Below are 15,258 nucleotides of genomic sequence, written 5' to 3'. Positions count from 1 at the left end.
AGCCTGTGCTTGTGCTTTAGATGTGCTAATAGGTGAGCTTGTGCTATAAGATGAGCTTTCCTTTGTAGCAGCCAAAGGAAACTTTTTCAGTTACTTACACTTTTCTAAAAATTTTCTTTCCACACTGCATAGTATTTTGCATATATATAAATACATCTATTTTCATACATCTATTAAAAATAATAGGTGCTTTTGAATAGTCAGTTTTACTTGCTAGCTCAGTGCAGCTGATTGGATGATTCACCAAAGTCAGGACTGTTTAAAATTTATGGGGTTTATTCTCCTTTTGTCAAGCATTTTCTACATACAGAACATTCACGTGGTATAAATTACAGAACAAAAACTGCATGAGACAGACTACTTCAATTGAGTAACAGACAGTTTACATGATTATTGTTTGTTCACAATGGAGAGGAGTTCTTAAAAAGGAAAATAGATTCAGCAGCTAGAAATGTAAGCAAATTTTTATCTCAGTTAAAGCTACTTACCAGGAGGTTTGCTCAAGCTAAGAGAGATCTACTGTACCACACAGGGCAGAATGCTCAATGCACACAAGATTACAATGCTAGAAAATTCCAGATTTCGAAGCAATTTTACACAATCTAAATTGCAGTAAAACTTTGTTTAAAAAAAGATATTTTTTTCTGATTGCCTTCAGTAAATGGAGGTCATTTTAAGAGCTTATAAGCATTCGTTAGCAAAAACATAATAAAAATAAAAATATTCTCAAACTTCTAAGTCATTGCTCTGAGTTTGGATAGATGTTCACTGCTGGCTTTCTATCAACTTGTTATTCTACTTCTGGGAATCTTATTTTTCCCATGTTTAACCAGTGTTATATTAGAATATTAAGTAAACAAACTATAAAAAATACAAAGTTTTTTGTTGTTTTTTTTTTGTTTTGTTTTTGTTTTTTTGCACTAATCCAGTTGGATGCAAGGACTAGAAAACCTGTTGAGCTAACCAAATGATTTAAAGAATAGGAATCAATGGTACAAGAAATAGGCAAAAATGTTATTTACTGGTCATAGACTTGAGTTCTTTGCATTCTCATTATCTTAAAATGCATTTTCTTTATGTTCAATTAATAATTTCCTCAATGATATAAGTGAAACTTTGTGATAGCAGGTTTTTAGAATGTGGTATATTCTTGAAGGATGTGCAATATTTCTCTTCAGTAGACTTGAAACTCCTTGCTGATGCCATTCTGTAATAGCTGAAAAACCTATCTTTTTTTTTTTCCTAAAAAAAGTTAAGCTTCTGAAAGCAGATTTCTCAACTAATAGACCATAAAAATTAACTCCAAAATGCAGTGATCAGAAAACACTGCAAATATAATTTTTTTTTTCCTGTCCATGTATGTTGCACAACTTGACACCTAGAATTTGATAGTAAAACTTTCTTTCCAATGACCAGTGATCCTGTAGCCACAGTGGGAATAAATTTTATAATTTCTATGTTTGTCTTTCTTGTGAGACTTTCGCTTCAAGGCACAAAAAGATTTAACAATGGACTGAACAGGACATAACATTTCAGCTTAAGGAGTCAAAGGTTGTTGTACAACAGTTCTTGTTTTGTGTCTGAAGCAAAACAAAATAAAATTATCACCATGTTTAAGTCTTCCATTTACAAATGCAAAGTATCACATTAAATTTCCTGAAGCATTTTTGGTGTTTTTTTCCTTTCTTCTTCTTTTTTTATGGTAAATTATTATACTTATCATCAATTTGAATATTTAGTTAGTTTAAAAAACAACACAATCTGTTGATAATTAATAAGGAGTACCATTATCAAATAGGCATCATTTTAGTCACTTTTCTGTGGAAGTTGATTCAAACTGTGTACATGTCAAAGAAATAACAGGTAAAGAAGGGCCTAACAATTTAAAATTAAAATAGTGTAAATTTGAAGAATGGTGTAATTTAAGTGCAATGTACTGTAAAACTATTAACTCAGTAAATACCTAACACAGATTCTTATGCTTCTCTAACCCAAATTACTGTGTTGCCTCTCTCAACTTCGGTGATTTCACAATTTAACTTATTGAGCCGTCCATCCAGGATAAACAGAGATTCCTTGGAAGGGGTCATGAGATACTGACCAAAAAGGCCACTGTCTTTTATAAGACGGTTCTTACTGTTCCAAGGCCATTCGCCTGCCTTGATGGGCTCCTTCAGACTCTTCACCATCTTCACCTTGCCAGAGGAGAGCTCCATGAAGAGAACGTCAGTTTGTGTGCTGGAGCTGCAGTAGACGTTGTATTGATGAGCTTCAGTGAAGGACGGCTGAAAAGCTACATCAGATATGTGCAAGTTAGTGTGAATGTCAAATGCATCCTGTATTTCTCCTCTCACTGTTATGGTCTGGATCCTCATGAGGCCTTTTGCATCATCAATGCTGAGAAGGTAGTGTCCATCTGGAGAGATATGTGGCGTGCCCGTCACGTCGCCGTTGTATCCAATCACGGAATCAGTGACACTGTCCACGATGAGCTGTGGGAGCACAGCCCCAGTGCTGTCAGGCTTACAGCAGATAAAAAGATACCCTCCAAGATGTGTATAAGCCAGGGACTCAGGAATGCAATTATAATCCTTTAAACTAATTGTCTTGATGTAAGACATAGTTTCTAGATCAATTTTCTGGAGCATGGGATCGTCCTTATGAAGAATATATCCAAACCTGAAAGGAAAAGCACAAAACCAAAGTCAGAGCTACTGTGTGCATTATATATGGATGGGGAAAAACACCATGAGCAAAGGAGATGAGCTCATATGCGCAGCGATGTATTGCTATATATCTCAGCTTCAGATGTTTCAGATACTAAGCAGTTTATAATGTTTTATTTTTAGTGTTCTTGTAATTTAGAATATATTAAAAAAATGCCTAAAACCCATTTATTTGATTAATGAGAAAGCTCTTTCTTCCTCCTGACACAAGGGAAAAGGTAAACCATTACTTTCAGAATATCTATTCACTTCTAACTTTTACAAAAGCCAGGAAGGAGGAAAAGATTAAATATCAATAGATACCACATCTCACATATTTGAATTCAGTTCATACAGCTCTTCGACTTACTTGGGAACTCAGTGCTCATTGTTATTCAGATCATTATCTGAATCTTCCTTATTTTAATTCAACAGAAACGAATATCATAAAAGGATTTAGGTTTATGCCTCCTAATTATCCAAACACCGTATTTCTTACAATTTAAATCACCCTTTTATGCTCTTCCATACTTCAAGGAACTTTCACTGAACATGAATAATATGGTTAAATTTTAAAATCCAAGAGCTGATTGATTTTAACCTTTTAATATAAACTATATCGCTATTCTTTAATGGTAATGTATATGTTCTGACTGCACAATCAATTGACTACATATATATATGCAAAAAAGATACTTCTAAATATTATGGAGTCATGTGAAAGAATATTAGCTTTACTTATCTAAGTAGCTTTCACGGCACTTTTCCCAAACAGCCGTTTTCTTCTGGTCCATTTCTTGGCATTTTCCTATGAACCTTTGATCCTAATAATGAGGCTGCATGGTGATATATATAATCTGAAAATACCTTTCACATCCTTTTGATATAAAGCCATATGACAGCCAGAATGTTTCAACAATTCAGTTGACAATAACATAAAATTTTCAAACTATACTTGTAATCCCAGTGTAGTTACTAATTAGTGAACCACCAAAGTAACAGGCAAAAAAACATTTCAATACATGGTTCAGTCAGATCCTCAGTGTAAGATAGGGTGAATTAAGTTTGCACTTTCTACTGAATTGATGTAAGAACACTTTCAATTTTAGCCCCACCTTCCAAAATCCTTGCATACTGCTTCAGTATCATAAAAGATCAGAACTAAATTATTTCAGTTGTTAGGGACCTTAAGATTTCAGATGGTCCAAATTCTGCCCAAAAAAGGGCCAGTGTGAATCAGATTGTCCATGATAACAATCTGAGCTGATTATGAGATAATTTTTGACTTTGATTATTCAGCCACTTATAAATACATTAATTAAATCATCGTGGTTAGAAGTGTGTGAGTGAGTTTTTTGGAAGCTATGTATGGAAAACTTACTTAATGTTACTATTCTATTCATGAGGTCTGCTGTTCTGTCATAGAAGATTAGGATCATCAGGCAGAATTTGATTTTTAGGTTTTATTAGCCACATATTATCTATTTCTTAATCTTTTTGGGTAGATATAAAGTCATTAATTCTTGGTTCCATTATTCATTAGTAAGCATTTTTCAGCTATAAGAAACAGATCTATGCTGTATTATGTACAGAATAATCCTGTAATAGAAAAGGTTAAATAAGTAACAACAGTGACATTTCACATATCTCCATGTTTAATAATCAATGTTAGACACATGAGTAGTGGTTACAAAAGCACAGTACAATTGGCTTATTGATTGTGTTTTTATATAACAATGTAAAGCAACAATCAGTGAATGATCCAAGAGTGGTCACAAGAAGATAAAGGGAAAATACCTAATTTTAAGGTCAATGTAATGACAGGTACTGAATAACTTAATTTTAAGCTATTATAATATGATTTAATCTATTTTAATAAAAGTACACAGTGCAATGAGTTTTTGCTTTAACTACTTTTGATCTCAATTTCAGTTGCAAACTCACAGTAAATTTTTTGTGTTTGAGACTGGCAAGCTGACCTTGGGTTTGAAAACATTCTTTCTCTCTTTCAGCATACCAATATATAGTCATGGGAAAAATCAGAAAACCTTTTTTAAAATTGAAGGAAAAGGTTCTCACTGTGTTGTTTTTAGCTTACATAGGTTCTAAACCACTTATATCCAAATGAAATTTTCCAATATACATAAACATACACCAAATCCTTACTGTGATTTTGAAAATACAAGTCATCTAAATTATTAAATATATAAATGTTTTTTAAAATTTGGCCTGTTATTTTCAGAAATTATATTAAACATAGTAATAAATCTTTTTATGTAAAAAAATCAGTCATTTAACATTTTAATATATTTGATTCATTTTATCCTATATGTGTCCATATTTCATGGTACCTTTATTTAATTCAGGAAAAAGACTTAAAATTTGATGACATGTTTTAAGTTGCATTTTAGTTTCTATCCTGTGCATGAGAGAAAACACATCTTTTTTTAAAAACCAAAATTAATTCTTAACCATTTTCCACCACAAAATAAATTTAAAAATCTAAACAAATATATTTTAAGCTGGTCAAAACCTAAAGCAATTTTTTTTTTCATATATCATTTATCAAGAGAAAATCCATGATAAATGAGGAAGAAATCTTAGTGCTGCCTGACAATTTTTTTTTTCTAAAGATTATTCCAGGTCATAAAAATGACCTTTTTTTAAAGTAAAATACAAGTGTAAAACAAGATTAGCATGAATTATCTAAATCAGCAAATCTTACTTGCTCATTTAAATTGTGATTAAAATGAAGGGTTTAAATAAATTTGATTCAAAGAAATCTGCCTTGCTTGTGATTATTTGATTAAGCAGTGTTAATGATCAATTTATGTGATATTTTTGCATTCAAATGTTACTGATTTTAAGAGGAATATATAAGTTACTTATCTTTGCTTCTCAGATATTATTTCCAGAATATATGTTTTTAAACCACAGGTACACTTAACTTATGTTTACTTTGGTTACATGAACTCTGTGATTACCAAGTCTGAGTATGTTGTCTAAGGTTAAAGGATAAGTCGTCTACCTTCCTTGTCTACTGAACATGGAAAAACTCAGGTTTGACATCCAGCTTTCCCCACACAGGACCCCACCATTGGTTTGTACCCCAGCTTCTCACTGCCTGGTGGTACCTTCTCTCAGACAAATCCCCTAAACTCTGCCAGGCAAAACGTTTGCACAAGCATTCCCCAATGCATGTCTTTAAGGTAAATTTAGTTACTCTGGAATAATTAAGATCCTTTAAATGTTTTTGTTGCCTAACCTGGTTAGTTTGAATGAAATATCTCAGAAGCCACAGAAAAATGTTGACTTAAGCCTTTGCACTAGCACAGAGAGATTTAATAAAAATTATGTTTGTCCACAGCAAGGGACTCCAGATCTCCAGAGTTAGTCAGCAAACACATTTTAAAACAAATCAGCTGATAACATAAAGATACTAGTTTCTTTTGTAGATTTATTGATCAAAAACCAAATTTTTAAAATTTAAAACAAATTTTAAAACAAATCAGCTGATAACATAAAGATACTAGTTTCTTTTGTAGATTTATTGATCTCTTTGTAATATTTAGTTCACAGTTCAAAAAGCCACAAGTAAAAATCTTACAGTATCTTGGACAGACTGTTCCTGCAATTTAAACAGTGGCTTCAGCTTTGGTAATTGAATTTAACTGAAATCTATAGAAACTGGCTTCAACATTTTACCCACTTTATCTGATATTGTATTTTTATTGCTCTTGGGACATCTACTGTCCCTTGCTCTGGAGCTGTTATGGAACTTTATTTTATATGCTACAGCAGCTAACCATACGTATTCTGATAATCACTTATACCTGAGTGCCTGTTTACAAAGTATCTTATTTTAAAGTGTGCAAAGAGCAGTTTAATGCATTTTTTTTCAGTGATTATTTATTTTCAACTTAAAATTACTTACAGCTATCCATGCTATTTATTGCATTCTATTTACTTCTAAATTGGAAACAAAGGTTTGTGAGATATGCTCTTTCCTTCCTTAAAGTATTGACTTCTCTAGCACTGATAAAATATAATACTATTTTCTTGTAACATTAACATGCAAAAGACTTTTTGCTTTATAATGTTTTCTAGTTCAAACTTTAAAAAGTCACTGCTTTAGACACAGATGTAAAGTAAGCCCCCAGGCTAACTGTGTTAATGTTTCTGGAGCTGAATACACTGAGAAATCAGTTAGTGGGCAGAATAATATATAGAACATACATAGCAGTTTTTAGTTACTGATTTCAAGGCACTGTACAGATATTGCAGAGTATTAAGAAAGCTGAATGACTGGCCTAAGGCTATATTATAATCCTTTGACATAGTCTAGGTGAAAATACAGGTTATCTAAGGCCCAGCATGGTTTCTAACCTATCATGCTACAGGCTACCATTGCAACTGAGGTACTAAAGAGACAGATGTGAGAAAGTACTTTCAACAAAGAGATATAATAAGAGTATACAAAAGAAGTATATAAGAGATTGAATAAGAGTATACAAAATCACTCAGACAAAATAATGTTTCTGATTACTAAAAATAGACAGAACTTTGAACTTTGTACCTGGCTGGGAGACAAGCTGGTAAAATTTCATGAAGGATCTACCCTTCTCAAAACTGGGAGTATAGCTGCCAAAAGTAATTTATTAGAACTAATAGGATTTTATCAATACTACTGTTTACACAATTCTTTCTTGGCTGTCATACTGCCTGCAACACTTCAGTGCTCCAATTAAAATTCAGTAAAGTTGGACAGGGATGTAAATACCCTAACAGTCCAACTATACAGATAAAAAGAAGGGGGGGGAAATCATTTAAAGCTGCCAGTCTTCTTGGGTGTAAAAGGATTTGGCAAGCTGTGTGTTTGATATGTTTGTCTGCCTGTCTCAGTGAGAGCTGTGTGGCTGGAGTTTTGAGGAGCTGAACAAATCAAGAGAGGACTGTTCCCTGTGCCTGTGAGGTTTGTGAGGCTGATTCATAGTCTCTGAGAATTGCTAGGCAGAGGCGTAAAGATGGAAAAAGTAATGAAGTTCTGGAGGGAAGGTACAGAAGGGAAAAGAGGAAATGAATGAAAACTGATAAGAAAAGCTAAGAATTCCATGTCTGTGGTTAAAAAAAAATACGAACCCAACAGAAAAAAACCCAAAGAATGAGAAAATATACTTTTGTTACCTAAGATGAGAAAGTATACTTTCCAAACCACTGGCAACTGAGGAAGGTGATAAACAGGTTTTTTTTTTAATAGGGACATATATCTCTCAGGTTAGAGAATTTGTTCCTAATAATTTTGAAAGAGTTGACTTGCTCTTAGCATTTTAATAAATCTCAAAATAACAGGAAAATTTGGAAAGTCTGAAAAAAAAATGATTGTTGAAATATTCATAAGACAAAGTCAGGTATCCCAGCTAAGCTGAACAGCTTGATGCATATCTAAGGGAAATAATAAAATAGGTGATATGAGAATGAACTACAGAAAATCGTGAACATAACACAGTCAGCATGGGTTTATAAAAAAATGAACTTTGTCAGACAAATCTAATTTAATTTTTTTATTAGAAAACTTTCTGAAGGTAACTGAATATTAGGAGGGCATAGCTTTCTTGGAATAAAAACTCATACCTGAAGGAAAAATAATTTATCTGTAATAAAATGTAGTTGTCAATGCAGAATCATCATTTTACAGGAAGCTTCTTGGTACAAAATCTGATACTTCACAAAATTTTCACAGATGGTTTGGATGCAAATGTCTATGAATGTCCATGACACTAAGGTTGTACATAATGACAGCATAATCATTATAGTCAGTTCCTCATTCAAGCAAAATGTGTTCAAAGGCAGCCAAGTGTAAAGTTGAGCAACTTTACGTGTGAATGAGGAATGTAGGACATGAAGATAGAAGAGTATCCTAAAAAGTAGTGGCTATTAAAGGATTTAATGATCACAGCAGACGTGCAAGTCAATATGAAATCTCAGTTTAATGAGTCAAAAATAAAATCAAGACCCAAAAGCCTCTCTATAGTCCTTAAATGTATCACAAGAGAGGTGAGTAAGAATAATACAACACACTCATACCTGTATTCTACATAGGGGAAAGTAAACCAAGAATATTTTATGGGTTTTTTTTCTAATTTTTGCCCTTCTAAAAAGGGCAAAACCTGAAAATTATTTGAGGAATGAAGACAATGGTTTTATGTAAGAGTCTGACTCCAATATAAAAATGGTTGCATACTGAAACCAGACAACTTTAAATTAGGAATAGGTAATTTTTCCTAACAATAGAGACAATATACCATTGCAACCAAATACCAGAGACGTGATGATTTTTCTATGGTGGGAATCACCAGGTAAAGATTATACTACTATCTACTTGGATAAGTAGATGTAGCTTCAAAAATATCAGATTCATTACCTGAATTGCTCAATGACTATTTGAAATGTTTAAACCTAGAATATATGCAGAAGCCAGAGAAAATGTTATCATGACCTCTTCTAGCTGATGGATATATGAAATACCATTTATTTGGCTTTATTCATATAATCAAAATTGCATAGGTACAGTAGATTTTAATCTTACACTATTCATTCATTTGATGGTGAGATATTAACCATCATAAAATCATAGAATCATGAAGGTTGGAAAAGACATTTAAGATCATACAGTCCTACCATTCCCCCAGGACTACCACTGTAACCCCTAAACCACAAAAACATATCACCATATCATCCAGACACCTCTTGAACATCTCCAGGGGTGGTGACTCCACCACCTCCCAGGACAGCTTATTCAAATGCCTGGAAAGAAGCAACCAAGTGTTTAAAATCTCATTAAATTATTGTGATTCGACACAATCCCTTAGCTCACAGACACACACACAAGTAGAATGAAGCAGAATCTACCTTTCTGCAGGCCTAAGGTTGTGATGATACTCTGCCATCCACTGTATAGAAAACAGCTGTTTTTCAAAACTTTTCTTACACTGTTTCTGATTTTAAATAATTGCGAATTTCATACACAAGTTAATAATAATTTTACAATTACTAGTCTTTCATACACACACATATATTTTGAAAACAAGCATCCTCCTTGACAACACATTGGTCTCCAAATTCAGGAAGCTTATGAATTTCTTGTAATATTAAAACTATGCAAGTATAAAAGCTATATAATGGGGAGAATATATTCTAAGGCTGAATGGTCATTCTTTTGAGGTTTATTGATCTACCTGTACAAGATCATGGTAGATAGGCTGGGGGAATGGTGTTAGACCATGGAGACCTGCTTCAAAACAGTTAACTGTTTACACACAGCAATGATCAGTTGCAAATAAGTTTTAGTCTTTGTCCAATAACATAATTGCTGCCTTCTAACAAACAAATGAATCTGTCTTCCCTTCTCTACAGCATTATGAACCTTCTCAGCATACCAGTGTCAGATTATTAACTCTGCTTCTATTGTCAGACTGGCTCTCATCTTTCTGGAGCTACTATAAAAAAAATAACACTTATCCAATTTGTGAGAAAAAAGTATTGCAAGTCACTAAGGTGACAGTTTTGGATTGCTCAGACAAGTAGATGGGGGGATGCAAAAAAGCTGTATGTAATAAAACAGGATAAAAAAATGTTGTCCTCCACTGGTCCTACAGAACCAGCAAAATAGGGACATTGACAAAATTTATATTAGTGAGACTTTTGTATGAGGTCTCCGCAAACCAAATCTGTAAGTGCATGTGCTGAGCTTTGACAATCCTAAGATTTCTTTTTCAATTCCAAGTAAAGGAAAGCTATTAAATCTGAGTAAAGATGTCTGTGTTACTACTCCATGTTCTGTAGAGATGGAACCCAACCCCTAAAGTAGCCATAACATTGTAACTTTCCAAAGCATTTGGCTACCTAAAAGGTTTAAACAACACAGCCATTTATAATTATGTCATGAAATTTTGTCTGTCACCTCTGCACACTTAGCCTGTTTTTTATGATTAGGCTGTTGGAAAACAGCAAGGGATAGTTGAGAATACCTTTACTTTTATGGAACGTTTTATATATTGTTGATGGAATATTCAATTCAAAATTTCCTCTCATATAGCTTAGTATGTTAAATACTCCCACTGATCATGAATCTCTGATTAATATTTATGACAATTGCAACTCTTATGTCTCTTCTACGCAGTGAAATCACGCCCAATCTCAGCACATAAAGGTGTTTCTCACAGTGTATATTGGAATCACAGTGTAACTTAAACCTGCCAGACGTGAGAGCAAATCTTATCATTTCAAATAATTCCAATAATGCAAGTGGGAACTGTAGCCTGTTGGCATATCACTCCAATTGGAGTAAATGCTAGAACTGTGAAATCAGTGCTTGCTTCTTTCTTCACTTACTCCATATGAATAAAGATTTTAATCCCAGATTTTCAAGATTTTTTACCATGTTTTGACAAAAGTTTAAAAGAAAGAGGGCTAATTATACTTAGCAACTCTATAGCAGTTTCTGTAAGAGTAGTATGCTGGATTTGGTTGAGATGGAGTTAATTTTTATCATACCAACCTGCACGGTGCTGTGTTTTATATTTGTGGACAAGTGTTGACAACTCACCAATGTTTTAGTTATTGTGGAGCACTGCTGGGACAGCACCAAGGCCTTCTCTCTTTTTTACTCTGCCTTTCCCATGAGTAGTCTGCAGGCTTGGAAGAGGTTGGGTGGACACACAGCGGGCTACCCCAGGGATATTCCATGACATGTAACATTATGTTCAACTATAAAACTTCTTCCGAAGTAGCTGTTGCTCCTGCTAATGGGAGCTCAGCTGCTGGCTGGGACAGCTCTCCACAGGGAGTCATTAGTTTTCCATAATGAGCTTTACAGAACCCAGAGAAAGGGAAAATGACGTAACTAAAATTTACTTGTTGAAATCAACTTCAAAGAGATGGGAAGAGTATACTAAAACGTGGTAATTGCAAAATGCAATTAAAAAAATGAGAAATGCAGATCATATGGATGATTGCCTTATTTTTTTATATGAAAAAACATGCCCATATATTTAAAGTTACATAATTACAGTGACAAAGTTAGTAACACTATAAATTATTAGTTCTCCTTTTGTCTCACAAAATAAATTCAAGACCATATTTTTAAAGCATTTTAAAGGTATTTAAAATATTGGATTTTGCTCCAAGTTTTATGGACCTATAAGCCTGTCTGTAACATATACAGAAAAAATAGAACAGTAAAACTAGGAACTCCATCATTCTTTTCCCAAAGCAATTGTCATAATTACTACTATCTTATTTTCTGAAAAACAACCTGAAGACTTTCATTGCCAAGCTGTCAAAGTAATCCCTATAGCAAATCAGCTTATTGCTCTACCAAAACTATTCCTCTCTCTTGCTCTCATCAGATTATCTAATGTCTCAGAGTGAGGGACACTAACAAATCTTTCTTTGGAATAACGTGCTCACAGGAACTTGCCCATCACTGAGAAGTAGCTTATGACATAAGACACTAACATTATATTTTTAAAAGTATCAATTATGGAAATATTCTAGGGTATTATTATTACAGATAAACATCATCAGTTTTTTTACCAGTATTTTCACATCCTCTCCCTTTTCATACCTAATTTTCAGCTTTTTACCTGCAAAAATCACCTTAAGTTCCATTGCTTGTAACAGGTAAAAAGCAAATTTTATTTTCCTTACACGCTATACAACTTTCACTTATGAGAAAATGTGAAAGTGCAGATTATCGTATCACAACAGGATTTATATAGCTGGCTCCCTTTCACTGCTCACAATAAATTATTCAATCACTGTCCTTTAAGGTATGGGGATTTCAAACCAGAAAAACCCCCAACCCTTTGTTAATGTAGAAAAATGGTTTATTATGGTTTAGAACAAGTAATGTCGGTTTTACATAAAATTTCTCTCAAGTTCTTTATGAAGTATGTTCAGCCTAAGTAGTATTAGCTCTGGCAGAGCTCAAGAAGAGTATTTTGCTTATGAGGAATGAACAAAACCTCATTTTCCTCTCAAATATGTCACTGTACTTATACATCTGTTATGTTCTAGCTCTTTATAGCTATACCAAAATGCTTTGAGTGTCATTCCACAATATAAAATGCGTACAGCTTCCTGCTCTGGATTTTGTGGGTTTGTACCATAACAAGATGGTAGATTTCAAAAAATTAATTAGAAAATGTACTGTAGAAGTATCATTGGTAGAATGTGCTATGTATTGGTAGTTGTAAATGAAAATCAGAAATCTGGCTGAAATCTTTAGTGACTCACCCAGTTCTGTGGGAGGTTTCCTGGTTACAGGATGTCACATTTATGGGCATAACTCCCCCATCTTCATCACTGTAGTACCTAAGTAAATTTTTTTCCTATTTTCTAGTACCGAGAAAAAGCTTAATAAGAAACTTATTCCAGAAGATCAGTACTTATTGCCCGAACTTCAGCACTGTCACTTTAATTATACCATCTCTTTTCATATCTGAAAAGGGTTGACATTGTTTACAAACCAAAATACTTAGGCATTGCACAAGGAGGTTGTTTACTGTCAAGCCTTTTCTGAATTCACTTGATACAGTCACAGGGCAAACACTCATCCTATGAGTTGGTGTATTTCACACTGGCAAGGATTCTGCTACCATTTTGTTATGACTGTTAATAAGTGTGTTGTAAAAGATCCTTAAGCATCTGTGGATTCCCCTTTGGACCCCTCTTCTGTCATCTAAATCCTACAGGATAGACGGAGGGATAACAGAGGAAAAACCCCACACCAATTCAGTGCTGAAATTGTGTGAAATATCACTCTCACATACTGCCAGTCTGCAGAATTTTAATGGAGGTATGCATTATTTGATATAAAATGAAATGTTACAAACCAGAAATATGCATACATGCATATGAGTATATAGAACAGGTATAATGTCAGCCTGCAGTTGAAGTATAGGAAGAAAATCACATACTAGGACATCCCTCTTTTCACTGTTTTTATTTCCAAGAAGTGGAAACGTAAAAATAATTTTTGCCTCACATATTCTGGGCGTCAGTCCTAAGTCCTAAGTATTCCAAATACTTTCATTGCTCATCTCTGCACAATCCTATATCTTCTAAATTTGCTTATAAAGACCTCACTGATGCTGTTTGACATCAAGTGGTAGTATGCTTGAAAGTGATGACTTTTCCTTGTCCTCTCAAGGGATAAGCATGCTCTCTCTCTTAGGATTAAATATAAATATTTTCATTTTCAGCTGATAAACTGGAGAGTTGAATGCCTATATATCAGTATCATACATCATTTAGGACAGCAGTGCTAGATCTCAAGCCACACAGAGTTGAGTTCTGGGTGGTTCTGATAAGGATTTCAAGTAATACACTTTGAAATAAAAAAAAAAGTGTAATTTAGCTTAAGCACGTGTGTAAAATGAGTGTGCTGCCACAATGATCAGTTTAATTTTAAGTACTGTATTTTCTATAATCTTTCCATCAGTTTATTAAAAATTTATATATGAACCAGAAAATTTAAAAAATAACAAAATAACAAATTATAACAAAAATGACAAAAATTATATGTCTTAACTGTATCTCTTCCAGAGTACATAAACATATTAATTTGTTTATATTTATAACCTTACTGCTTTGAAATAAACAAGAATAAAACCTATTTCTGCAGTTGTAATCAAGCATAGCTGCTTCCCTCCTCTTCGATCATATCAGTAGTCAATAAAGAGGTTCAAAAATTGCCATTACAAATGTATAGCATCACCATAACTCCTTAGTGCAAAAATCATTCTCTACAGGTAGCATTCCTCTTCTGTGGACACCTACATTTCTATTCACAACTATGTATGTACAAATATGAGCTGAAAATCTAAGCTTCTATTTTTGCCAGCGGAAATCTGGACCATACAGTCAACAGAGTCCAAAATATTTTTAAAAATAACCAGTATCATAGGCCTGTAGGGGGTGAGAAAAACTGTTTATGCATTCCACTGTGTGTGTAGACGAAATCTCCAATAATCATTGCAGAGGATGGACAGCTTACACCCACAGATACACTGTACTTTCACATATAAATCTAGGTGCCTAGAATCTGAACTTCACACTCACCATAAGCATCCTCTCAGCATGAAAACATAACATCCAAATATAGCCTTATAAAACTCTACAAGATTTGGACAACTGAAGCTTAAATGACTGACATTACATCATGATGTGACTAAGAGCTACAATTACATTTGAAATGTGATTGTCTGTTTCTCCAAGCCATTATAATAAGTTCAGGTATCATACAGAAGTAGGGGCTGTTAAAGCTGCCCTTTGTGGTCAAAAATTAAAACTACTGATTAGAGGAATAGCTGGCACTGGTGAAAGTGCCTGCATAAAGTGAAGAATGTTATGTAAGTCTCCATGCAAAACAGCCCTAATAATAGAGATGTCTCTCCCAGAATTTTCAGGAATCTCTGAAGATGATTTTCACTGCTCTCAAAGTGCAGCTTTAACAGAAAACCATCATTTTTCTTTCCATAGAAAGTATAAT

General features: G+C 33.7%; 1 protein-coding gene across 2 annotated transcripts in view; it reads right to left on the bottom strand.

Moving 5' to 3' along the window:
• Positions 1-258: 258 nt before the first annotated feature.
• FSTL5 (follistatin like 5) overlaps positions 259-15,258 on the bottom strand; it is a 287,281-nt gene continuing 272,281 nt past the window's right edge. For both annotated transcript variants that reach the window (XM_014878572.2, XM_088163647.1), the window contains one exon: positions 259-2,679. In XM_014878572.2, coding sequence (XP_014734058.1) covers positions 1,977-2,679 — 703 coding nt within the window. In that variant the 3' untranslated portion in view covers positions 259-1,976. The remainder of the gene's footprint in view (positions 2,680-15,258) is intronic.

Source organism: Sturnus vulgaris, chromosome 4 (assembly GCF_052056855.1).
Source record: "Sturnus vulgaris isolate bStuVul1 chromosome 4, bStuVul1.hap1, whole genome shotgun sequence".
In the NCBI taxonomy this organism is placed as follows: Eukaryota; Metazoa; Chordata; class Aves; order Passeriformes; family Sturnidae; genus Sturnus; species Sturnus vulgaris.
Note: the sequence above shows the minus strand (reverse complement) of the source record. Positions and strands in the feature narration are given on the sequence as shown.